This window comes from Zeus faber, assembly GCF_960531495.2.
Source record: "Zeus faber genome assembly, chromosome: 10".
Lineage (NCBI taxonomy): Eukaryota > Metazoa > Chordata > Actinopteri > Zeiformes > Zeidae > Zeus > Zeus faber.
In genome coordinates this window covers 24144614-24171738 of record NC_137199.1, presented here as the reverse complement: position 1 = coordinate 24171738, position 27125 = coordinate 24144614, and the positions used below count along the sequence as shown (strand labels likewise).

Sequence of the window (27125 nt, the reverse complement as noted above, 5' to 3'; positions counted from 1 at the left end):
CAGCACTTGCTCGTAAATATACTCCCAAGAATAAAAAAAAAAACAACAACGCGTAAGCTCTGATACGAATGGCTCAGGGGACGGTTCCTCTTGCTTTTGCTTGCCGTGTATAAGTATAAATCCTGGTTAAAACAAACAAACAAACAAACAAACAAACAAAATAGTGAGGTGGTAACGTAACGTTTTTAGAAATGTAGCAGAGCAAAATCATTAACTCAAAATCATAATCATAAACTTGTTTAATTCCCACCATTGCCAATTTACACTCTGAAATGGAGCCTGGGTGACATATACTACTGGTGTAATTTACGAGTTTTCTTTTTCCTTGTCTCCACATGCAAAGTGTATTTACTCATGGATAGTAAAGGTGTTTTATTGCTCAAGGGATGAAAGTGAAACAAGATGATCCGAAACTTGTTTTCCCCTATGGCAGATTGTACATGTGTGGATGTCCCTGCATTGTGGCAAATGACCAACTATAAATTAGTGATGAGCACTTCCATTGTCGATGGTAATAATTAATCTGTTATGCATAAAGACGGCACATTTGCAACTGCATCAGGAAACTAAAATTATGTGGATCGCCGGGGGAATTTCTACCGCCTTCATTTTTTAAATTCACCCCCCTTCAATTCCAACATTATTATCAGTTGTGATTATAGTCCTTTCCCAACGGTAGCTTGAAACTCTTATGAGGACGATTCAGTTCTGGTGAAATCAAACCGCTTATATGAAGCTGTGTTTTTTTTAGCGCCTCATCTGAGGATCTCACATCACCCCTTTCAATGATTCAACTACTCTGCAGTTGAAGTCGTTTGCGTATGTTTTCAAATTGTGCGTCTCGGCTGAGGTCTTGCGAACCCCCCCCCCCCCCCCCCCCCCAAAAAAACGTCTTGAGTCGCAGCTTCATTTTGCCGAGGGATGAATCAAATAGAACGAGACAAAAGGGGCTGCGACGGACCAGCACGTGATCTGGGGAAAACCTGTTTTTATTACACCCCTCCCCTCTCACACATTATCCATTTGAGCGGCGGTAATCGTGCTATATATCTCATAATGTCTTTTACCGAGAAAACACAACGGACGGCAAAATCCTGTTCCTCTTCCCATGTCAGACTTGGCAGGGGAGTATGGATATGTCCCAACTCGTTTGACAAGCCTGAAACAACCGATATCGGCTCTCTCTTTTCTCAAGCCGCAATCTGCAAGTATTCTACTCCTTTTACTTGGCCCGCAGCCATTGGTTTACCCAAGCCCCCGCCCCCCACCCCGCCTTTCACCCCCATTCCTGTGAATGGACGTGCCTGTCACAGTTCGCCCCGCCGACGGTGTTGCAAAGGCTCCAGTGTTGTGACACCCCTCTCTGGCTGGTTTAACGCTCGCCTCAATGCCCCCATGGTGTCAGGCATTGTCGATTAAAACAGCGCCCGTATAAAGCGTCCATTAAAGGCTGGGCTTGATATCGTGAAGGGGTTGGCTTGACACCCACAGATGCATCAACTTTTCCGTCCTTCTCTCACGAATCAGGCCTCTGCGGAGCGGAAGGCCCCCCCGACCCCCGCCCCCCTCCTACAAGTGTCCTCTCCAGGCTCTGTTCAAGGCCCCTCCGGGCCGCCTGGATCAGGTGACCTCCTGCACCCACATTTTTAACGTCGGCCCGATGTCGCCGAAGGACGGCGGCTGCAGAGTGTGCTGCCGGGGCCTGTACAGCTGCTACTGGAGCCCCCCCACTGACAGGAAGAGAAGAGTGAGTATTCCTGCGGCGGAGACGGTGTTTGCTCGGCGGGATGTTCCGGAGGATCTGGGCCTGAACATTTTCCCAGACGCCCAGGCACGGGGCGTGTGAGTTGCTGATAAGGGAGCGTGCTTGGAGCTCGTTGGTGTTAACTTTAACTTTAAAACGCACAGACAGGCACAGAATGGTCAGTATGGATCAGTATGGAGAGATGCTGAGATGGGCGGACGGACGGTTAGATACGGCCGCAGGCTGCAGAATGCTCAGCTCGTCCCTCTTTTCCGAGGACGAGGGCGTTTCGAGCTCCCGTTCCCAACGAGGCCCTCTAAAGTATTTTTGACTGTAATGTTCCCGCTACTTGCACATTTTAACCTTCACAAAATCCCCGTAATGAGAGATTAACATTCCTCTGGACTTCATTCGGAGGCCACGTCAAGTTCCTTTTTTTACCCCCCACGTGAACTGCTTTGCGACAGCAAGTACCGCTCTGCGCTGGGAAATGAGCCATAGCCTTTTCTTTGTTTTCTCGGGGAGGAAGATGATCGTCCGTAGACTCAGTGACTGAATCAATAAATCGTGAGTAGGATATTGCAGAGCAAAGTGTGATCACACGCCAGAACTCTTTTCTAAACTCACAGGCTGGTAGTGGACTGATCTGGAACCATATTACTAAAGGGTTTGAGTCAGAGTTTTTGGCAGAGAAATAATAGGCTGGGGGTGCGGGGGTGCCGAGTTGTTGATAGATGGAAGTAGATGTGATTGTGATCACCGCGGTGCAGGTTTGGGCAAACGAGCATGCCCGAAAACCAACACGGAAGAAATGTTGGAACCGTTCCGGAGGTTCATTCCCACGCTCTGTACACAGTCAAGTCATGCTACGCAAGAGTGCTTTTTTTTTATGCACACCTCATAACTGCTTCAACGCTCACCTTAAATGTTTTAACTTGTCACAAAAAAAAAATAAAAATAAAAAATCGTATTTCCCTTGCCTTTTTTTTTTTCTCTCCCACTCCAGTGCGCGGGGTGCTGGTTCTCAGTGGTCATCCTGGTCTGCTTGCTCACACTGTGCTGGATGTACATCTGTATGGTGACGTTCAATGACAAAGACGATGTCAACTGGTAAGCGACCTCTCCCTCTCTTCCTCTTCCCTCCCTGCTCATTTCTCTTACACGCTGTACTTCACAACGCCAAAATTCCTTTTGTAGAACACATCAGACCCAATTCGATTATACACTGTATGTTGTTCTGCAACAGCCCTGACTCCCAGCGGTGACTGTTTCCCACTAACATGCGTGGTGACGGACATCCGTCAAGCGTAGCTGCCACACGCAAATTGCCACGAGCACAGGGCTGCAATTTGTTGAAGCCTGGAATCCGTCTTTTTTTGTGCGCATCCCCTTGACCTCCGCGCCGCTTATCTGTCATTCCATTCTCAGGAAAGGCTTTGCGGTGATGAAACGGTGGCTGAACTGGTTCATGGTGGTTATTGTTGTTTCTGCAGTGTTGGCGAGCTACTGCGTCCTGTTGCTGGTAAGAAATATATTGTTGATGTACACGCGTTGTTATTATAAACATCAAAAACTATTTTTTTGTCATATTGTTATGATTCCCTCAGTAAAATACCTGCCATTGTGTTCTTCTACATGTGCAGCACACAATTAACATTTCTGGTGAATGAATGTCTCCATAAAGATCTGAGTTTATTGATAGCGATCGATGTTTACCAAAATTCCCAAATAGCAAATAATTGTTTTTTGATCAATTGTTTTGTTTTGTTTTTCTTCAGCTCTTTGCACTGTTCCAAGTTGCCTTGAGAGAACCCCTGCATCTGCATTGGCTGCACAAGGTAGGAAATATTTCAATATTTAAATTTTCACCAAAACTCAACGTTTATTTACTATTTCTCTTGAGGTCGTTTCCCACGCCATGTTTGGGGTTTTACTGGGTCTAGATCCTGCTGCTTCTAGGCGTCATACTCATCACCTTGGGCATCCTTGGCATAAGCCTTCACTGGCGAATGGAATGGCCGACCGTTCTTCTCTCACTCCAGGTGCGGTAAATTGGTTGAAATAGAATTTTATAAAATGGGATCTTAAGAACACAGAAGAAACACAAGTCAATTGTGAGTATCACTGGGTTTATTGCGTCTCTTTTCAGGCTACAGCTCCTTTCTTGCACATGGGTGGTGTTGGAGCCTTGACTCTGCTCAGCTGGTTTGTGTTCCACAGCATTCAAAGGGCCCACAGGAGAGGTGAGTGGCAGCCATTTTTTTCACGCTTGTGTTTTGATACATTGTTTTTCAACAAAAATGCGAGCTGCAACAGAACACTAAAATAGGTTTGGTTATCTCTTCACGCCATGCCACCCTGTACTTTATGATTAACAATGCATAGTGAGGGCTTCATCTTGAAAAACAAAATCACAATAGGGGAATTGTGTTTTTACAGATTTTTTTTAAATTAAAACAATTGTGTTTGAGAAACACAATTTAAAGTGTAAAATGTCTGCTGATTAAAATGCACTAATTTATGTTATTATCCGTTCTTTATTTAGGATGGCTGTCTTGCTTTACCATCTCTGAATAAACGCGTAACACGTTTTCTGTTCATCCCTCCAGGGTCTAAGATCCTGGTCGTGGTTCTGTTCTTCTTTGCGTGCACGGCTCTTTACCTCTGTCCGCTTCTCATCCACTCCCCCTGTTTGATCGATCCGGAGGACCTTCCTCCCAAACCCGCTCTGATCGGCCACAGAGGAGCCCCCATGGTGAGCGTCTTTCCCCTGCAGGACCTTCCAGATACATCTGGAGTAAGGAGCATGAGGATGCAAGTTACTAACAAGGGTGTGTGTTTGGTGTCATTTCTTTGGAAAGAGATAGAGATACTATCCTCTTCCATGATGCCACCATTGATCACTGATCATTGATGAATTTGAGGGGACCTGACTCACTGCAGCTATTTGGTTGTAAAGCGGCTGAATATTTTGTGGTGGGAAGATATAAAACTGATCAAATTAAGCTGTTTTAACCCCAGTTATGCAATCGTGTAAGTGGAGTGTAAGTGGAGTGGTTAAGTGTAGTGTTAATGGAGTATTTAATCCATCCGCTCTTTTCTTTTTTTTTTTTTTCTCCTTTTTCCGCCGTCAGGTGTGAATGAATGCCCAGTCATGTGAGGGAAAACCGTATGCTACACTGCTCTGCATTAGTTCACTTTGCTCCCAAATGTACCGCTGTGGGTGGTGGTGTGGGGTTCAATATGTTCCTTCCGGCGTGTGTGTGTGTGTGTGTGTGTGTGTGTGTGTGTGTGTGTGTGTGTGTGTGTGTGTGCGTGCGTGCGTGCGTGCATGTGTGTCTCTCACCTTGTGTAGCTGGCGCCAGAGAACACCATGATGTCCTTCAGACGGAGTGCAGCGTGCAACGTGACGGCCTTCGAGACAGACGTGCAGCTCAGGTGCGCCACGCCGAGGCTGCTTGCACGGCAAAGGGTTTCTCTTATAGCATCTAAGACAAAGGAGCGACAAAGCATTTGCTTTTAATGGCTGTTTGTTTATGTTGTTGTTGTCGTTTTTTTTTTCTGTGATCCCAGCAAAGAGGGGATCCCCTTCCTGATGCACGACGATGCTGCCGGGTTCTTGCTGAGAACGACGGATGTGAAGGAGAAGTTTCCTGACCGGGACTTGCGCTACGGCGCCAACCTGACCTGGGAGGAACTGCAGAGCCTGAACGCAGGGAAATGGTTCCTAAATGTGAGCGCGGTGCTCCGCTTGGACTTGAGTTATTTATTGAGGAAATATCGACAAATCCCCCGTCCCGTAGAGGGCGGGATGCTTGTTCTTGTGCCACTTCCATCTGAATCTGAATGAATTCACGTGTTCATTCATCAGTGGTCCTGTGCTTCATTAGGAATTGACGGATCTCAGTTACATTTGTTTATTCTTATCATTGATTTGAATCTCTCGACTTCCTTATCGTTTTTCTATGTATAATTGTCAGGTGTTAGAAGAGAACAAACAACTCAAGTATAATTACTTTCTCACTAAAGTAATAACTGCAGAGTTACTTCTTATGTTCAAGAATGAGTTTTTTAATTTAAGTGCTACACTCCTATACGTTAATGTCATGCTTTAACATCTGCATAGTTGTGCCAATATTTTTAGAAATTGTTTTATTTAAACTTTTATGCCAGTACGGGTCTGTACTGTAGTTAGAATAGTGGTAATAACAGTTAGAACAGTGGTAATAACAGTTAGAACAGCTGTAAACAACAGTTTGAACAGTGGTAATAACAGTTAGAACAGCTGTAATAACAGTTAGAACAGTGGTAATAACAGTTAGAACAGCTGTAACAATGTTAGAACAGCTGTAATAAGAGAACAGTGGTAATAACAGTTAGAACAGCTGTAATAACAGTCAGAACAGTGGTAATATCAGTTAGAACAGCTGTAATAACAGCTCTTGTGGAGGATGGCAGCGTCAGCTGACGTTTTGACACTTAAACGCAGGTTTTGACACAGGTTATATTCAGTGGAGTCCCACCTAATATATTAACAAACTGATAAGAAATAAACATCAGAAAGATTAAGTCACATAAGTATGTTTCATCCCATTATATGTAATTCAGTTCTGTTCATTTGAATCTGTCACGATGCATACTGGCAATTGAACCCAAATGCAGACAAATATTCAAGGCCTTTCATGTGGGGGATTAGTCTATAATCTATAATGACCATTTACTGAAATACAAGCTCTGTCTGATTTCACTTCATTTCATTTCACATGTTTAACCAAAAGGTATCGCTGCGGCTCAATGTTAATGACTGAACCAACTGGTAATAAAAAACTTTCTCTGCCTGGATACTTCCAAGAGTAATAAGAGCAACAGTTTTCAAATCATCTTTTTGTATTTTTCTATTTATTACAAACAAAACTGAATAGGCAGACATAGCGTTATTAGGCGCATTGACAAGCCATGGATGTCAGGACCAATGACAGCAGTAACATTTTCTCTATTTAGTGTTCAAGTTTTGATGGAAATATTAAAACCAAATAAAATGATGATAATTGAAAATCAAAAGAAAAATCATAGGTATTTTTTGTTTTATTTCGTCACAGAGCTGGATTGTCGCGGGTTGCTGAGCACTGCCCTTGGTGTTTGGTGGCGCCTTACCACCACTCTGTGTTTTCCAGACGGATCCCTTCCTCTCGGTGTCTCAGCTCTCGGCTCAAGAGAAGGAGGAGGCCGGGAATCAAACCATTCCATCTCTACTGCAGCTGCTCGACCTGGCCAAGGAGCACAACATCTCAGTCATATTTGACCTCAAGAACGGCGACGGGTTGGCTAACGACACTGAGGACACGGTCAAGGCCATCCTGGGATCTGGCATTGCACAAGACCTGGTTAGTGGAACGGCCGTATTGATACAGATGTACTGCATACGTGCTTTCTTTTCATTGGTGCTTCATTTATTTAATTAAAAAAAAAAATTGGTTTCATTTTCCCCTTCGTAGATCCTCTGGCTTCCATCGACACGGAGGGAGTTTGTGAAGAAGGCCGCCCCAGGCTTCGTGCAGGTCTACGGCAGCATGCCTGATATGGATAAGAATGGAGGGGACCAACTGAATGTCAAATACAGCGCTTTGAGCACAACAAAAATCAGGTTGGGGAGCGCGAAAAAAAAAAAGAAGGAAACATAATAAACCCATATTACTAACAGTATCTGCTGTATTTGTGCCTGCGGGGGGGTGGGTTGGTGAACACAGTGGTGTGTTAATTAAAAGTGTGTCTGGAGCACGGTGCCGCGCTGGTGCCGCATATAGAGACACGCGAAGGGCCTCGGGGAGAAGGAGATTTAAATAATGTTCTCACCCAAGCGGCTCGTTTAATGGCTCAGCGTACTCACAATGGAAGAATCTGCCTGTTACATATCACGAAGCCGTGATTGATTACTGCTTCACGGTTGCGTGATTAGCCACGGTGTAAACTATCTCCAATAACTGTAGACGTGACCGCTGGATTTTACATGATCCTTGGTGACGTTTTAATGCTGTGCATGCTATAACGTCGTCATCATCATCTTCCATAGACCTTCTGTAGAGCATTTCATTTTTTAGACCAGGGGCCTTCTTCCCCCACCCAGGACCCCACGGTGGATAGAGAAACATTGTTTTTAAACTGTGTTGCTGGGCAATAATGACATATTTATAATGCCATATCAACCTATTTCCAGTTTATACCTACAGTACAGTTTTTATGATGTTCACGGTTCCCGTGTGTTTATTTTATTTTAGATTTCGATTTATTTCCGTTCAGTTTCCTGCTTGTATGAAACAAAAATTTTGCACAAAAGTAATTTTGACAATTTTTTTTTAATAAAATTGGCGGACCCCCCTGCAGTACCTCTGCGGACTCCCTCGGGGTCGCAGGCCCCCGGTTGAAGACATAAAGTCAAAATTAATAAAAAATTATAAAAAAGATAAATAATCATGCATGCCATAACATCTAGAGGTGTGACATGTTAATTTTGTTTGTTTTCTTATTGGTGTATTTCTAACCGTGTGTGTGTGTGTGTGTCCCACAGAGAGCTCCGTCAGCGCAACGTGTCGGTGAACCTGTGGGTGGTGAACGAGCGCTGGCTCTTCTCCTTGCTGTGGTGCTCGGGGGCCGCCTCCGTCACCACCAACTCTTGCCACCTTCTGCGGGACACGAGCCGGCCCGACTGGACTCTGGTGAGGCCCGCCGGAGGCCGTGCGCACGTACACGCATATATACGAACACAGCTGTATAATACACACATTCACACCCACAAGCACACAGCACACATCAGAACTGCGTGAAGCGCATTACCTCACACATTACCTTGACATGGCAAAAATATAAAAAAGGAATATAATATGTATATTATCTATTATACATCTATTGTCTATGTCTAAATGTCTTTTTGAGCATTGTTCTGTTCAGAAATATCACAGATAAACCTTCTGTCGCAGGTTAATATTATGTGTAGGAATAATTCAACTGCATATGCACATCGCTATAAACGCGTATTAATGACAATACCTGTGCGTTTTTGGATCATCTGCGTGTATTTCCGTTCTCCAGGGACCCACCACATACAGAATTGTGTGGATTACTTTGGACCTGCTCTCGCTGCTGATCATGTTTGGAGTCTTCATCTTACAAATGTGAGCGAGGCATTCGTAGAAGGATGGGATGTTATTGGAATAATATTTATTATATAACTGATTAAAAGATAACCATGTCACCTCATTGTTATTCCCAAGGAAAACATTCTGCGTTTGTCATGCCAACGGTAGGTTTTTTGTTTTTTTTTTAAATACGAAGAAATAATTCTAAACAAACAAGTGAAATTAGAAAGTTTGGTCATAATTAACAACAAAAAGCATTAATGTGCACAAACACTCCTCATAAGAGCTTGAATCTGGGTGAAAGTGGTTAAACTGTAAATAAATCCAGATTGAAGTCAAAAAGTAAAAGTGGTGAGGTGCGCTAACATGCCTCAATTGTCCTTCTATGTATTCCATTTATTCCAGATATTGCATTATATTGTGATTAAAAAGGTTGTGCGATTTGATGTTTAGTGAAACCAAATCTAAATCAGAGACATTATTAATATTATTCAAATTATTTAATTATTTATATCTGAAATGAACATGACATTTTTCTGCATATTAACACACTCATTATTAGTAGTACTGTGCTGTATTATTTTTATTTCAATTTTTTTAGATGCAGGAAATGTTTCTTATATACATGCATTAGCGTTCTTGCACATCTCTGATTTTAACAAAATCACAAAAAATAACTCAAAGTAAACACGGGTGATACTAACTTCTAACACTCTGAAAACAAGTCACTCTTGAAATTGGTTTGAATATAAGATTTTGAATAAAGTAGTGCTCAGCGCACATCAACCTTAAAGTGACGTATTGAAGCACGATTACAAAAAAAATAAAATAAAAAAAAAAGCACAATTCAAAATACTTAACTCCTGCATTACTCCCACGGATCAGTAACCGTGTTATTTACACACGGGTAACAAAAACATCATAATTTTCACCGAATGCGTGTGTGTGCGCGTGGCCCTGTTGGGACTGAACCATTCTGTTGTTTGTGATGTCGTCCTTTCCCACACAAACAGGCGAAGAGAAGAAAACCTTGTCGGCCTGGAATCGGAGAGAACTGTCCCCCTTCTTGCCCTCTGATTAGCCCGGCCCCCACCCGACGGAAGGGAAGCTTCGTTGAACCCACCCCTCTCTGTACGACAGTGGTTCGCTCCCTGATCTGAGGCCTGGTTCCCACTTTGTGCCGAGGCCTTGTGACCCTTTTTAAACCCGACATATGAAATAAATAAAAGACGGGGATCGCGTCCATGATTGTACAGCTGCTTCGGAGCGAGATCTCCGTGACACTTTTAGTCTGTTTGTGTGTTTTCAGCCGTCGCGGGTGTCTTGTTTTATCAGGTCGCACGTTTCCCTTTTTACACTGGATTTTTTTCTTTTTTTTTTTAATTGTTATATTCCTGTGGGGAACCTGTGATGCTGCACTGACTTCCATGCTCGTTTGTTCCGCCCTGATGTGATGTGTTGTTCTGTCTGTCGTGCTAATAAACTGTAAATTTGTCTTTTGAAAAGGTTTGTCGCACCGTCCCTTCCTCGGACGCAAAAGAGACCGGCGAAAAGTGCACATGTGTGTGTGCAAAACATTTTTATTTTTAACCTGTGCGTCAGCATGCTGGGCATACAACAAGGAGTATTTGTACGCCATTGCATCTAGGACAGAGTTAGTCTGCAAGTGGAGTTCAAGTTCTCAACCTGCAATTCAACTCCTTATTAATTCTTAAATCATCAAGAACTGCTGAAATAACTCTGTCCTGTGGACGCCCTGTAGAATGACAGGAGCACCGTTTTGCTTATGGAGAGCCACCACCAACCCCCCTCTTTGGAGAACTATTTATCATGTTTGGGTCTATAAACAACTGATCACTACTCCAGGAGGGGGAGAATCACCACGAGTGAGACAAATAAACAGACTCAAACAACACTTATACAAAAACATAAACGTTGCATGACAACACGTACTGAAAGACAGTTCATTCGGTCCAGGAAAAACTGGTACCGCAACTGGTCAGGTGGCCTCTTCCTGTCATAGTTATGGCAGTAAATGAGGGCGGAAAGGAGAGGAATGCAACCAGGAGGGTGCTGGGGTGTGTGTGTGCGTGTGTGTGAGATGGGCCTGTGTGTGTGTGTAAGATGTCCACCGGTGAGTGCACATGACTTATCCTCATTGGTACTGGTGGAGAAGGTCGGTATTGTGTCCTGGCGCCTCCAAGCAGCTGAAGAGGCTAGGCCTCCGCAGCCTTGTAGACACCCTACGGCTGCAGGAAGCCCCCCCCCCCCCAGCACCCTGCCCTGCGTCCACAAAAGACCCCCGGGCCCCCAGAGAAGCCAGAGGGCCGTGGAGCAACCCCCACGCCCGGCCCCGAGGAGCATGACCCAGTCCCAGGGAGCACGAGGAGACCCCGCACCCCAGGGGCGTGCACACATACAACCAACCCCCAGGCGCAGGGCCGGATCCCGGCCCCACGGCGAGCCGGCGGGAATCCCATGCCCACCCACGCCCGCTCCACCCGGCGTGCGCGCCGAGGGCCCCGACGCGTGCAAGACGTTCATCTAAACGCTGCGTCTGTAACGTCATAGCAGCTCACTCCATAATAACCCTGCACGAAAGCTTCTCGCGCCTCCTCACGTACAACGCGGTGCTGCTGCTGCTGCTGCTGCTGCTTCCGGTGAAACGATGCCGCGGCGCAAGGTGTCGCCGCCGAGCTCCGTGGGCGGGTTCTACACCGTGACGTCATCTACCCGCACCGCTATCCGGAAGTGACGCGCATGGACGATGACGTAGCCATCGAGCCGAGCCGATCTTTCTTTTTTTTTTATACTCAAGTACCAAAGTACGCTGGGCGATAAGGCGCGTGCGAGCGGTGCGCCATGTTGCTTGCAGGGAGGAGGCGCCGATTTTTATTTTCCTAAATAAATGAGAAAAAAATATATATATATAGACAAAGCGATATACAACCATTAGAATCAATTACGTTAATTTTATTCTACATTATTTTTTAAATATTACAAAACGCACATAAATGTGTGTGACATGGTCTATAAATGTATAAGTATATATACAAATCTGGTATGATTATCCAAAGCGTACATTTAAAATATCTGGATGGGGCTCAAAAAAATGTCTGCCCTGGTGACATACTGTACATACACACAGACGCAATACAATCTATACTATTTTTAAATATCTCAGATTTTCTATAATACATCTCCACTAGGTGGCAGACATTCCCATCATTTTCTAAATAAAATCACTTTGATGCAGAGGGGGAAATTAAAAATAAAGTTTATTCACAACAGCAAAACGAAGCGGAGCTCTCTCCACGACCTGCTATCAACAACCGGTGTCGTTCCCGAGGAGATACGGCTCTCGGAGGGGGCGGGGACCGGTGGCACTTGGAGTCGGCCCAAACTTCTGGGAAGTTGGAATTCTCTGCCCTGTGAAGCCACCCCGCCCGGCCGCCACATCCCAGACCGCTGGGAGCAACGGCTCCAAAGCCCGGGAGGGAGGGAGTGTCTCGGGTCTGTGGCCGAGGAGCCCACTTATTTTTAAACACAGCGACGTGACTTTTTTTTTTTTTTTCCTTCCCCCCCGAAGTTTTCCTCCGCGGCTCCACGGCTGCCTGCGTGCCCCCCGCCGCTGTCAAACGGGCGAACACCTCCCGAACGTTCACGCTTGGAGCCGGAGGTCGGGTTTTTAAAGGCACCATGGTCCATAAATACGGTGAGTTCGAGGTCCATGTTTTGTGATTTTCCTCCGTGCGCCCTCACCTGTGGAACCGCCACCCGCTCCGTGCGGGCGATCGGTCCTACCTCTGCTGCCGGCGGTCGAACTAACTTTGAGCTAGTTTTTTTTGTGTAACTTTCTCCCACGGGAAAACAGGAAGTGCTCGTTACGGGGTTTTAGGGTTTTTTTTTGTTTGTTTGTTTGTTTGTTTTTTTCTATTTGGTGCCGCTTTTCAACGGCTGAGGGGGCTTCCTTGTACCGACACCGTGGAGGTCCGTTCTTGGTTGCCTCGTCGGTGAAAATTATAGTATGTCCTCATCCTCATCACCACCCTCCAGGTGCACAGACATGATGTACACATGTTCACATGACGTGCAATACACGAGTATATCTGATATAAATCACAACTATACTATGAGCTGATTTCATGTTTTTAGCTTACCTTTTGTTTAGCTATATTTCAGGTATTGTTAAACAGCAATAACGCTTTAGCCCACCTTATCGTACATTCTGTGATGCTACTTTGAGAAATATCCATGTGTTCTGAATTTATGAATTACCCCCAGGGATGAATAAAGTCGTATCTTATCTTATCTTGTCTTGTCTTGTCTTATCCTATGTGGCAGACACAGAGCGGGCCGTGGGACTCCTGAGACAGTACCAGGCCACGCTGACCAGTCCAGGGGAGCAGTCCCTGAAGGCCAGTGTTGGGAAAGTCTCCGCCATTTTTGGCAGCCAGCTGTTTCAGGCCCTTCTTGGTAAGGGGAAGCACAGGTCCCGGGGCTTTTGGGTCCAGCCAAGGGTGTATTTGAGTAAAATACAGGCGATGTTACCCATAGAGTCGGTGTGTTTTTGTGAAAGGGGAATAGAGATCTAGAGTCAGCCGAGATACTGCATTTGAACGACTTGAATACCTTCGCGCGTTATGACTTATTTACCTCCATTCTTCCCTTTACTAGCATCTTGATTATTTTCACAGACACACAGGATACAGTCAGGTTTCTTCAATTTGTGAGGAACGCTAACAAGTGGAAATGTTTCCCAATTAAGCCCCGTGAAAGACTCCTTTCAGGTCATCTGACAAAGGTTTCGCCGTATACCCTTCTTCGTTACATACTCAGATTGCAATGAAATCCCATTATAGACAGACAACAGCATCCCTCACATCTGTGGCGCTCTGAGGGAGCTGGGCGTCATTTTGAACTTCTCCCACTGCAGAAGAAAAAGTTTAAAAGAGTGGGCCTTGATGCTAAAACACGTCTTAATCTGTGTTTTATCTGGCTTTACTTATAACTATATCAAATAAAATTGTCATTGTAAAATGCACTGTATAGTGTCAATTGAGTTATTATCTTTGTAATTTTTCCAGTATTTTTCTATCTGCTGGGAAGCAGTAGTTGTAGCTCAATATACAGTATATTGTCTAATATAGATCCTTCGTCCACTCGAAACGTACACTTGCATAATAGTGAGTGTGGTTACCTTTCCACAGGTTTAGGACTCAGGGAAGAAACCGAGGAACCAATAAAGTTCATATGATCCACAGCTTTGATTTCTGTTAAAGTAATTGTCTTGCAGGGGCCAAAACGTGCTGATGTGCTGGTCGCTGTTGTGTTGCTTGCGGTCACTGTTTAGTTGGAAAATTAAATCAGAGACTTCACAGTGAAGTCGAGTGGTGGCGCGTGGTCGCCCCATTCAGAGCAGCACATCACCAAACAACAGTCCTGGAAAGGGAAATACCTGTCAGGACAGAATACACTTGGCAGAAAAATATATTGGCCGTGTATTATACTGCAGTTTGGCCCAAACCTTTTCTTACTTGCATGTAAACGGAGCAGGATAAGAATTGTACTGCATCAGGCTTCTGTTGCCCTTTCTCTGGGGTTTGTGAGTCAGAGTTTTTAAGGTGGATACATATATCTTCCAGAATTCACGTGACCAGGATACATTTGAACAAACGGGACAGTGGACCATAGACTTCCTGACTAAATTAAATAACGTTTGATATCGCAGCTCGGCTCGCAGACGCTGCCATGCGTGCGTGAAATGTGTCCAGTGTGCTTTGATGTGCTGCTGAACGCGTTCAGTCTCAGTGTGGGAAGTTCGGATTCCGACCGCTTTACTGCATGTCTGCATGGTTGCACACTCCCGAACAAAGGATGCCTTAACTGTGTGCTCTTCCTTTTGTTGTACCCCAACATCCAAACATGCAGTGAGGGGCAAAGGGGGGGAGGCGCATGCAGTGAGTAAGGGCACATGGGTGCGCGCGCGCGCACACACACATACACATACACATACACACACACACACACACACACACACACAGAGCCCAAATACCAGGAGGGTATTTTATTCAGACAGTGACAATGGGGTGATTTGTTTGCCCTGGCTGGAACCCTTTAATTGTGACCCATTTTTTACATGAATGTGTTTTTCTAGTGAGCGGTGGCTTGCTCATCATCATGTTATAGACCAAGGGACTGATTCCTTGTGTTTGGTCTGATTCACCCAGGCGGGCAAGAGAGATGACTCCTATCCATTTGAATGGGTACATCGCAAATAGCTACGAGCATTCCCACCAACTTGTGCGTACTCACACACACACTTGGACAAAAAAAACACAAAACACGCAAACATCCTCCTCGGCCTTATGTGGAAAGGGAAATACGTATAGCAAATACAATTATCTTTTGAGCACTCTTAATGCTCAGTGCTAAAATTGACTAAATACACACAGTGAATTCCAAGTTGAGAAATAGGGCTTGTGTTTTTTATGTTCCAAGGCCATGAATTTATGTGGCATTTGAGGGTTGGAGGTATTTTTGGGAGTCAGATGAGGGGAAAAAAATCCAGACTGGCATGTATTGTATGCCTAAGATTTCTTTCAAAGACGCAGCTCCACATGAAGTGAGTATGACATCTTAATATTGTGTCAGCTCCTCCAGGAATAGATAAACCCTCCAAATGTAGTGCGTGTTGTGTGAAGGCATGCAGGACATCGAAGCTTCTTTTGACGAGCGAATGCTTTAAAGCTTTAACATTTTCTTGGTATTTTTCAAAACCATTTTCCCAAGGAATAAGCAGCTGCCACACTACTAAAGGCTCTAGAGATTTGTTTTGGAAGAAAGAAATATAGTGTCAATTTTCTCAGTTGGCCTTGTCTCTTTACAGTTAATGGGCCTGAGGGATGCTTGTACACTCTAGATGACTTTATTTTGTATGTTGTATTAAAAAGTCAATAATGGCTTTGTTGAATTTTTGCATAAATACATGCATAGTACCATCAGGTACAAGGTAAAAGAAAGATAGATGGATAGATACATTATCCATCCCCGAAAGGATGTTGGAATTGTCTCAGCAGCTCACATCAAAAACAGTAGGCAAAATAATAATAAAGATATACAATATAAATATAATAAGAAATAGGCAATATGTGGAACAATTGGAAAATATACAATGAACCTAACAATTTACTGTACACAATAAGATATGGCAATATACACCAAACCTAGTTATTAGCATCAGATATGACCTAAAAATAACTAAAACAATAAAAAGCCTAAAATAAAGGCTAAAATGATACGGTATGCTTATACTTTAACTTTTCTGTTCTTTTATTAAGCTATTTACAACAAGTTTTACTGATACTATTGCAAGACTTTTAGCTATTTCAAGAGTAAAGGTGTGTGTGTGTGTGTGTGTGTGTGTGTGTGTGTGTGTGTGTGTGTGTGTGTGTGTGTGCGTGTGCGCGCGCATGCGCGCGCAGGCATGAATATGGATGAGCCTGGATGAGCTTGTGTAAGTACACTTTGCTCTTTAGTCGCCTGGCCAGCAAACACCTCTGCCCACACATAGCTTTACTCCTCCACACTCAGACAATGATGAGTCACATGCCCCATTCTTACACTTTTGTTCTCACAGTATCTTTTTGGGACACACCGACTGCAACCACATAAAGGGATGTGCACACGTACAACTACACATACACATACGCACACACGCACACATACATACATACATACATACATAGATGAAGATAACACTTTATTGGTCACTGGGGGGAATTCAGGCGGTATAGCAGGAGAAGTTGAAGAGATGAAAATGAAATTAAATGAAACAAGGTATCTGGACCAAGCACTTGTAGGTGACTATGTTAATTATGTTATTAACATTTGAGAGAGAGAGAGAGAGAGAGAGAGAGAGAGAGAGAGAGAGAGAGAGAGAGAGAGAGAGAGAGAGAGAGAGAGAGAGAGAGAGAGAGAGAGAGAGAGAGAGAGAGAGAGAGAGAGAGAGAGAGAGAGAGAGAGAGTTTAAATTACTTTTTGGCACTTTGTAAATCAACAGAAAACTGCCTTCACAATAATAATGTATTTTCTAAACTAATAAATTAATCAACTAAGGTAAGTGGTTTAACTTATTTCAGCTGTAAAGGATATATAATGAAATTAATTGTGTGTAGTGGGCTACACATTTTTGTTGTAATTGTAACAGCATCTGGCATCTGAGAGTGAACCCAAAAACCCAGAAAATATTTCAAAACACATACACAATAAGTACATGCTCCTTGTATTACGTAATTGCTTATGGTTATAGTTACCAGTAATTAGATTCAGGAAGTTTGTATACATTGATATCTCTGGAATGTCTTTAAAATCTGACAGTGATGTTATTGGGTTTTTATTTTGTAAAACTGCGCTTTGCTTTATCCAATTGTTTTCTGGTAATACTTCAACTAAATCTTTTTCAAATATAAAGGTTATTAGTTAAAAAATAATACCTGTCACTTTGTAACTTGGTTAAGAGTTTGTATCTTATATGTCAGCCAGGGTCCAATCGCGACTATATCTGTCACGTGATCACAAATGCATGCTGTGAGTGGCGCCATCTTGGTGAAGTTGCGATTGTTGATCACAAACTTCTTCCACGAAACTGAACCGCTGATCTGGATGAAATTTGAAAAACGCCATGTTGGAACTGCCCCAAATACAAATCTTATTCAGATTTTCTGTGAGTTTGTCGGATCCATGACATCCATAAAGTTCTGACATCAGTTACATCTGTAAGTGCCACCATCTTGGTGAGGTCCAGATTGTTGACAAATCACTATCATTTGCACATGCACATGTTGCGGCGATGTTTAAAAATACAGTTTTTTACTAAATAATTCCACAATAATGGACTGATCTGGATCAAACTTGTACCAGGCATGTCAGAACTGCCCTGAATACACATTTTATTCATCTTGTCTGTGAGTGCTGCTAATCCATGACATCCATAGACTACTGACGTCAGCTTTTCATTAACAAAAGGTAGAAGTCCACCGGACGCATTGGTGCAGCGTACAGGCACGGCGTGCCATAAGTGCACGCTTCCTATTAAATCCATGTTAATCCACTGCTGCGGCTCCACCGGCCACGTAAGCCGCGCAACATTTCTCAATTTTTGAAAAAAACAAAAACAAAAAAGCACGCTGAGTGCCACGCCCGTATGCTGTGCCAATGAGCCTGATGGACTTCTACTGTAATAATATGCATTTGTGACTTAAAAAAGAGTAATTTAACTGAAGGGGGAGCTAAAGAGACAAAGTTCTAGAGAGGAATGGAGCAATGGAGAAATTATAGCATTTTTCCTCGTGCATGATACATTATATTCCAGACAAAAGTGATTGTGCATTGGTCCAAAGTCCTTTAGTTGTGGTCACTAAGAGGCACATTTTTAGGAGATATTTCAAAGTCAATCAAGTTCCCAAAGATGTTTTCAGCTGTTTTAGTCATTAATTATAGCTGACCTAGTCCTACCATGACATTGAACTTTGGGAAGTTGTTTTGCTCGGCAGACTGAGGAAAGCGACCTCCTTATGTCAGCTGGGCAATGAGGAGACCTGTGTGAGACATCAGCAACATTGTCCCAAAGCATTCTCATCAAATGGCTGCCACTCAATAGTTGACTGGGGGACACGGTCCCATAATGACCTGAAAGGTGATGAGGAGGAGGAGGAGGAAGAGGTGAGAGAGAATCATGGAGGGAAGAAGTCTAGTTTAAAAGGAGGAAGTGCTTGAGTCGATATATTCTACTCATAAAGATTTCAGAGAGAGATAACTTGTTAGAACCAGTCTCAGTTTGAAGTTTGAAACGGAAGATCGGATGAGTTTGTGCCGTTAATTCATCGTTGAGAATTTACTAGCTGTGATATTGCTGAAGTAAAGTGGATTTAAAGTAAACAGGATCTTATTCTAAATCAACAACTTTCATTTATTACTTCAAAAGAATATGTTCAGTTACTAGGCACGTTACTAGGAACATTTATTCATTCATTAAAATGTATTTATACAGTGAAAACTATTTAAACTCACATTCTTCCAGTTAAAACAAACAAGAGACAAGTAAGACAACAGTGCATGTTGAGTTTGATACATTTTGCATTTAAATGTAAACAACCTGTGAAATATAAAAAGTCATATTTACAGAAGATAACTGTCATTGAGCCAATTTCTGGGCTTCACACCTACGAGAAAGTTCGGTTGGTTTCCAATTCGACCAGAAAGAAAACAGAAAACCAGAAGCCCACGCATGCACGAGAACATCATGCAAACTCCACAAAAACATTACCTGAGATGGTGCAAGTTAAAGCACTAGCCACTGTTCCACCGTGCTGCCAGGAAACTTTTGAGTAACAATTATTATACTTGACTTGACTATTAAGTAAAACGTTATTTTTGAGGAGGTATTTTCTGTTCTGGGCCAAGCAGATAGCGCCTCATTGTTTGTAGCTTAGGATGAGTAGACACACAGGCTTGACAGCGCAGTCCTCCCTTAGTACCTCTGCACTTTCATTTCTCAGTAGCGAGATAAAGAGCACATTGAGGAAAAAGACAGAACTTTTAAACAGATGTCCCACCCCCACATGTCCGTCCCAGAGTTCCACAGGAGGACACGCTGTCCCCTATGCATTTATGATGGCGTGGGGAATTCTCATGACACCCAAGTATCACCCCTTATTCACCATTGGCAGAGAGCAAGAGAGCCATATGTGCAAAGAGTAGTGTGTTTATAAAAATGTAAATAGTACATTTGCTTATTTTTCTTCCAGATATTCAGGAGTGTTACGAGGTAACCTTGCAGCTGAACAAGGACCGGAGTGCCGTGAAAGAAGAAGCTGACATGAAGGATGCGTGGGAGGTAATAAAGGCCAGTTCGCTTTACAGAACGGGGAGATAATGTTGTTTATGTGGCGGCGGGTCATACATGCTGCGGCTTGTTGTGCTGGGCTTCCTTGTACGAGCCAGAGGTGTTTCGACAGCGGGCAGAAGGCGTCGCCCTACCATGCCTTCTTTTCCCGTCTCACTCACAACTCGCCTCAGAAATGTCACCGTGTTATCCGTGACCTTAACTTAAGGTGTGAAATGGAGTCCAAGTGTGGTGGAGTGCAAGGGAGGGAGGAGGAACATGGGAGGGAGAAAAAAAAAATGTCAGACAAAAGTGCATGAGTCACAAAAACCACTTGTTTGACCATGTGCTCATTTGTGGGCCGCAATTATGAAATCTGCGAGACCTTTCATTATTACAAGTGTTTACTGGTCCCGCTCTGAATATTTATAGTGAAGATCGGGGACGAGAAGCCACCCAGAGCAAGAGGGAAAAGCTGTTTGCTGAGTCAGCAGAGAAGGAATCCACATCATAACCAAACTGTTTTGGAGTGACTAGTATGTTGTTTGTAGTATATTATTATGTAAGATATTGTCAGGGAAACTAAGTAAAATTCAATACATTTCAATTAAAAAAAAAAAATATATATATATATATATATATATATTTTTTTTTTAATTATTTATTTATTATGATAGTATCCGTGCCAATGACTTCTCAACAGAGGTGAAATCGGTTGCATTGGGGGGTTGGGGTGGTGGTGTTTGAAATTTATATATCTTTTAATGTTGCTGCATAACCATTCTTTGGCCAAGCCAAAATGTTAATGAAATTGATCCCTGGCTGATTTCTAGAACCCATTCAATTAAATAAATGCTCTTGGTCTTGTTTTAGCATGACATTAGAAAGGTGCTACTTGTATTACTTTTGGTACCGCATGGCTCCACATTGTGTTTGTTTGTATGTGCGTTTGTGTTCGTGCAAGGGAAAAACATGAAAAACTCAGACAAAATATTTTTTAACAAGACACTGATTGACTGTAAAACATCAGTTTTTGGCACATATATATATATATATATATATATATATATATATATATATATATATATATATATATATATATATATATATATATATATATATATATTACAAGTTCATTATGAGAAAACCACATGTTTTAAATCTTTCCAATCAATACTTTAACAACCTCCTTCCTCTAGACAATCACCTAATGGCAAGGTGTTTTTGAAATCTGTGCGCTAAGTCCAAACAGCATTGGGTTAGTTCGCATGAACACGTCATTTACTAGATTGAATTGAACGGATGAACACATGACTTAATGCCGAAGACTGCGTTGTCCAGTTGATGCTTATGAAAGGTCCTCTAAATAGCCGTTGACATACTGTATAGCTTGATTGATAATACAAGGGTTGTTGTCAGTAGTGGTAATCTATTTTTACAGGAATTCAACTACTTATTTACCCCTGAGGCAATGGCTTCCCTGACCTTCACAAAACAATAAAAAAAAAAAAAAAAAAGAGAGCTGCGTCTAGAGGCTTGTTCAAAATTTGTCACACAGGTCTATCCCCAAAACCGGACCCCGAGCCATTAGCTGAAATCGTAGCGTTCCCTTCCCCCATCCCAGAAAACCACTAATCCAGTGCAGCCAGGCTCGTAGTCATCAGGCTCTGAGCAGCCGTGGCTGGAGAGGTTGGTGGAGGGGACCAAGTGGCAAGTTAATTTTGAAAGAAGGCAAGCTTGGGAGAGAGAGAGTGAAAGACCAAGAAAGGGAAAAAGAGAGAGAGAGAGGGCACTGTTAGATGGACACCCAGGGAGGTGCTAATCAGTATTCTAGCTGTGCTGTCACCTGAGTGGAGGATGGGAGGAGAATTAAATGAGTCTGCAAAATCCTTGATTTGGTGCAGAGTAGCAGGTGAGAGTAGAGAATGGCTCCTTATGGGGGAATGGATGAAAGATACGGTGTTTGGACCAGACAATTTTTGATTACTTAAAACCAAAGCCGGACTGCAATTATTACTTTTCAAATCTTGTGTAATGCACTAGGTAATTGTTACACTGTTGTCTGTGTGTGTATTTGTGTGCGGTGCCTACAGGGCCCACTTTGAGGTGCCACTACCAGACACAGTGGGTCCCTGGGGGATCGCCTGACCTGTTTGTCAGCACTGCCTTGTGGGAATAGAGCCCTCACAGCCCAACGCTTCTGAAATCTTTGGAATAAAACACTATTATCCACAGTGCTGTCAGACAAGTGTAAAGTTCAAAACACTAACAGCGGTTACGGTAAAAATACAGTACACCTGGAATTGATCCGGTGTGAATATTTTTCTTCATAATAAACCAGAATCACCATGTTTTTCCCCATTATATTAGCCAGTATCTCTCTGTAGTAGGTGTGACCAAAACCAAGTAGCAGCATGGTCAGGTGTATATCTGTGTTTCATATAACCACAAAACACATCTATTTCTTAAGCTAAGATCAAGGCGACTTCTCCATTTTAACCGAGGTAGTACAGTAACTGCAGGAAAAGGGAGCTGGTGTTGGTAGGACAATCAAGACAAAAAGCTTTATCCAACATTACATAGCAAGCGATCGCCTGCTCAAAATGCTGCCCTCTGCTGGTCAGTAGAGGGATTGACTGCTGCAACAAATCCAGGAGCCACAAGGTAGGGCTCAGTGTGTGATCTCTGATTAAAGCTCTATTACCTGCTATGATTTCCATCATTGAAACCCATGACATGAATGATCTGTACTCCTGTGCCTTCTTTTTACCTGGCATTTTAGCCATGTTTTGCTTTCTTGCATTTGTCTTTCATCCACTACCACATGTTGCCATAACAATTAACATGTCCAAATTTCACCATTGTTTCTTCACAATCAGCCTTACTGTTTGTTTAGAACTAGTGGTTAAAAGCCATTCCTAACCATTTACATTGCTAGTCTTGGTTTTTATTTGAATGCCCTTCTTACCCTTTAACTCAGTCTGTCTTTAACTGCTCTGTCCCGTAGGATCAGGAGGAAGGGGTGTCACGGGTTCGGGTGACCAGCAGGAAGAGTCCTCACAAGGTGGAGCGGGTGTCTGGTCTGGTGTGCCGCTCCCATGTGGACATGCTGAAGGTCAGTGCAAAGCAGAGTGGGGACTGGGGGGGGGGGGGGGGGGGCTGAAGCCTCCAGGGCCCTCTTAAGCCTCAGCACAGTTCTCCTCGTTAGAGTCCCAATCATTGGTTTTCAGGGGTGTGAAGGAACATAGAACAATTACTTTGTTACGGCAAAGAACAAAAGCTGACAAAAGCAAGACCTGTATTAACCCATCTGAAGGGCTGGCCGGTGGCATGCATGATAGCTCAATAGATGGTGAGACGTTCTGTTAGTGGAGAAAATGTAATTCCAAAGTAAAATATCACAATGCTAATCAATATTTATAATTTGACTATATGTTGGGGATGATTTTTGATGCTTTCATAAGATATTTGCAAACCAGGAATATCGGATAGATAGATAGATAGATAGATAGATAGATAGATAGATAGATAGATAGATAGATAGATAGTCATCATTTAACTATATCATGATATTACCAAAATCCCAGACAAAATCTTGTCTCATAGCGATGTATTGCCCAGCCCTAATTCCCCTTTACTTCCTCTTTCATTTCTTCTTTATTGATAAAATTTGGTTTAATTGTTTGAATAAACTACTCCATGCAGTCGCAGTGAATAGAAAAGAATGAATTCTCATTGCACCCTACACGGTGACACTCTGAGCATCCTGAGATGTTCATGTTGTTTTTCATTAATCTCAATGACCTTTGGAACATTATGATTATCAACAAACATCACATACGCATCCCACAATCGCACAGAGGCACACAGAGACATTCGTGAAGTCAGCCTGGGATTTGTTCAATCCATTATACTTATTGACTTTGGCCATGACCTGTGACTGTTAATAGACTCCCTCAGAAATACAATAATTATATTATTACAAATTACTGAACTCTGTAAAATAATTCTATTTGTGATGATCTTTTGAATTGTGTTGGCCAAAAACGAACATGTCACCAATACTAAGTCTTGTGACTGGTTGATTTTCTATCTCACAGTTACTGTAAAGCAGATTAGATATTTGTATTTATTTTCTTTTCCAATGTTGTATTTTGCAGTATTGCAATGATTAAATGGAGTGGATTAGAGTGGCGACCTGCACAGTCCCCATGTTTCTTTATGAGGCCTCGTGGCCTTGGCCTCTCGCTGTGTGTCATGGTAGGCCATGCCTTCCCCATTACAACATGCCCAGCGGCACATGACAACACAATGCCCAAAGGCGCTGGCTTTTCAGCAGAGCCCGGAACTAGCACGAGGAGGAGGGGAGGGAGAGGAGCTTTAAGGGAGAAAATGGGAGAGCAGGCTGCCTGGAGGTGCAGCGGCATGGAAGCACTGCACTCGTATGATAATGTAATATCTGCATAAGAATACAGTGACAGTACGGTTTGGCTTCGCGGCGCTCTGTGTAGGAAATATGGAGCTGCATGTGTGAGGGGAGGGGGTGGGGGTGGGGGGGTTGCTGAGGAGACCAGAGGAAGGGTGGTGGAGATAGGAAAGCGAGAGATAGAGTGAGGGGGTGAGTGAGAGACAAAGAGGAAAAAAAAGGTAGGGAAACAGGGAGGGAGGGAGGGAGAGTGGGGGAGGCGGCAGAGAGGCCGGTGCAGTGCAGCGCTGGAACGGACACCCAGAGCTCAGCCTTCCCCGGGTTGCCATGGAAACCACATTCCTCCCCCGCCTGCATCCCTATAGACTGCTCTGACTGACTCTCTCTCTCTCTCTCTCTCTCTCTCTCTCTCTCTCTCTCTCTCTCTCTCTCTCTCTCTCTCTCTCTCTCTCTCTCTCTCTCTCTCTCTCTCTCTCTCTCTCTCTCTCTCTCTCTCTCTCTCTCTCTCTCTCTCTCTCTCTCTCTGCATCTCTACCTCTCTCTCTCTCTCTCTGCATCTCTACCTCTTTTGGTTCCCTCCATTTTTCATTCCTTTTTCCCCCATTTTTTCTTTCATTCACACAGACACACACACACACACACACACACAGTGTTCACACTGTACACCCTGATGCATCAAGCACATTCTCAAATCCACGGATGACAGTTGGCAAGGACCGTGACTTTAGACGTGCTGCTCTCTGCAGCGAGCTAAAAGGCTAATTACACAGAGGTTGTGATGCAGTTTCATCCTCACATGGACGCAAGACACTCTTTGCTGTTCTGTTCTCTCCATTTTCTCTCTCCGTTTCTCTCCTCTCTGTTGGGTAATGCCCCTTTTCTAGCCATAGCAGCTTCAGCTTCCATACCTCTCTCCGCTTATGGTGTCTGTCGCCGACCAGAAGCATCTTCCCTGTTTAGTTTCTCCTCTCCCCCTTGAACCCATCCCCTGTTTCGAACCCATCCCCCTTGAACCCGTGCCCTCTCTCTCTCTCTCTCTCTCTCCATCTCTCTGTCTCAGTCTGACTGATTTTGCGGTCTCTGTGCTCACCTGTCTTTCTGCACTTTAAAAGATCTACGCCACATACCCTTTTTGTCTGCCATTCCCTCTGTTTTTACTCTTTTTCCCTGTCTATCTGTATATATATATATATATATATATATATATATATATATATATATATATATATATATATATATATATATATATATATATATATATATCCTTTTGCTAATACTGTAATGTGTTCATTCAAACATTCTCCTGTGTTGTTTCTTTTATAATAGAAATAAATGAATCACACTAAGATGTGGTACTGATGGCCAAGTACACCCCCTGCCTCACACACACACACACACACACACACACACACACACACACACACACACACACACACACACCAGGCTACAGTACGCAGCAGCAAGGCGCGTGTGCTGTTCCTGCGTCTTTAAGACCACCTCACTACCAACACTACTTATATGGTCACTTCCTATCACATGACCAAGGAGTACAGCCACACACGGCTTCTAAGAGAAATGCATAGAATATGACTGACAAGCTCAAGCTCACTCGTGGTTTTGCAGGGAGTGGGGGTTGTGATGTTAATTACTACACATTTGTTTGAAGTGTGTGTGTGTGTGTGTGTGTGTGTGTGTGTGTGTGTGTGTGTGTGTGTGTGTGTGTGTGTGTGTGTGTGTGTGTGTGTGTGTGAGATGTGCAGGTCCAGGTAGGTTTATGTAACAGCATCTCTGCAAGCTGACGCGAGACATACAGCGCGGGGTGGGGGTTCTTGGAAGCATCTCATAGCCCTGCTCGCACCCACTGGATAATTCCCTTGTTTGTGCCATATATCACTCGTCCTTCCCTTTCATTTGTCAACACAGGGTCAGAGGTTACCTATTTCATTTCACAAGATAAATTACCTTATGCTGTTAAGGGAAATATCTCCGAGCCAAGACGTTTAATTGGCCACAATATTTGCCAAAAGGAGCACACACATACGCGCGCTATATGGATGATTTCACATACACACAAATACAGATGCACACATCCACATGCATTAGCATTGGATAGAGAGAGAGAGAGAGAGAGAATTGATTGGCTCAAAAAAAATGTTTTCTTTTTTGACATTTTATATATTATGTAATCCTAGAAAGGAGCAGTATTTCTTAATTCCCAAGGAGCAGTGGAGACGCCTACTTACACTCATAGTATTTTACATATTACAGACACGTGTTTATCCGTGCACTCCCACACAGAGAGACGACGTATCGATCCCCATTCAGTGCGAGGCATTTATTTTCCTTCGACCACCTCTTCTCCTCCTCCTGCCTTTTCATCTCCTTGTTTCTTCTTCCTCTCCATCATTTCCTCAGTCATGCAGCGGGCTGCACGGCTCCCTTTTCTCTTAACTGCAACCCCCTCCACCCCCCACCCAGACTGCATAGCGCTGGATGGTGAATGTGATGTGAACAGTTTATAGGGGAGACGGAGTGAGGCGAGGGAGGATGGTTGCAACATGTGCTCGGTCATGTGTGCTGTGATGGATATGCTTGCATCGTCCTCTTTTGAGCCACTGCCTCCAAGCCCCGCCCTAACACTCCAATTGGCCTTTAGATGGGGTTTGTGACTGCGTTCGATAGATAGCTAGATAGATATGGATACAATATATAGGTAGGTAGCGATGGATGGATGGATAGATGGATGATAGATAGATCATGGATGGATACGATGGATGGGTGGAAGGAATAGATGGATGGATGTATTGATACAGTGGATGACAAAATAGATGGATGGACACAATAGATGTATGGGTGTGTATACAATAGATGAAGGATGGATACATTAAATGGATGGATGGATAGATATATAGATGGATACATGGATGGATACAATAG

General features: G+C 43.4%; 2 protein-coding genes across 2 annotated transcripts in view; both read left to right on the top strand.

Moving 5' to 3' along the window:
* Nucleotides 1–10376, top strand: part of gdpd2 (glycerophosphodiester phosphodiesterase domain containing 2) — a 10778-nt gene extending 402 nt beyond the window's left edge. The window contains exons 2-15 of the mRNA XM_080008293.1: nt 1528–1747; nt 2751–2854; nt 3173–3266; nt 3523–3582; nt 3688–3786; nt 3894–3987; nt 4354–4499; nt 5100–5182; nt 5318–5477; nt 6919–7128; nt 7240–7388; nt 8310–8457; nt 8831–8913; nt 9891–10376. Of these exons, the coding sequence (XP_079864419.1) occupies nt 1661–1747; nt 2751–2854; nt 3173–3266; nt 3523–3582; nt 3688–3786; nt 3894–3987; nt 4354–4499; nt 5100–5182; nt 5318–5477; nt 6919–7128; nt 7240–7388; nt 8310–8457; nt 8831–8913; nt 9891–9954 (1581 nt within the window). The 5' untranslated portion in view covers nt 1528–1660 and the 3' untranslated portion in view covers nt 9955–10376. The remainder of the gene's footprint in view (nt 1–1527; nt 1748–2750; nt 2855–3172; nt 3267–3522; nt 3583–3687; nt 3787–3893; nt 3988–4353; nt 4500–5099; nt 5183–5317; nt 5478–6918; nt 7129–7239; nt 7389–8309; nt 8458–8830; nt 8914–9890) is intronic.
* Nucleotides 10377–12486: 2110 nt separating this feature from the next.
* Nucleotides 12487–27125, top strand: part of dlg3 (discs, large homolog 3) — a 70805-nt gene continuing 56166 nt past the window's right edge. Inside the window, exons 1-4 of the mRNA XM_080008292.1 lie at nt 12487–12592; nt 13222–13353; nt 19686–19774; nt 22770–22877. Coding sequence (XP_079864418.1) covers nt 12577–12592; nt 13222–13353; nt 19686–19774; nt 22770–22877 — 345 coding nt within the window. The 5' untranslated portion in view covers nt 12487–12576. The remainder of the gene's footprint in view (nt 12593–13221; nt 13354–19685; nt 19775–22769; nt 22878–27125) is intronic.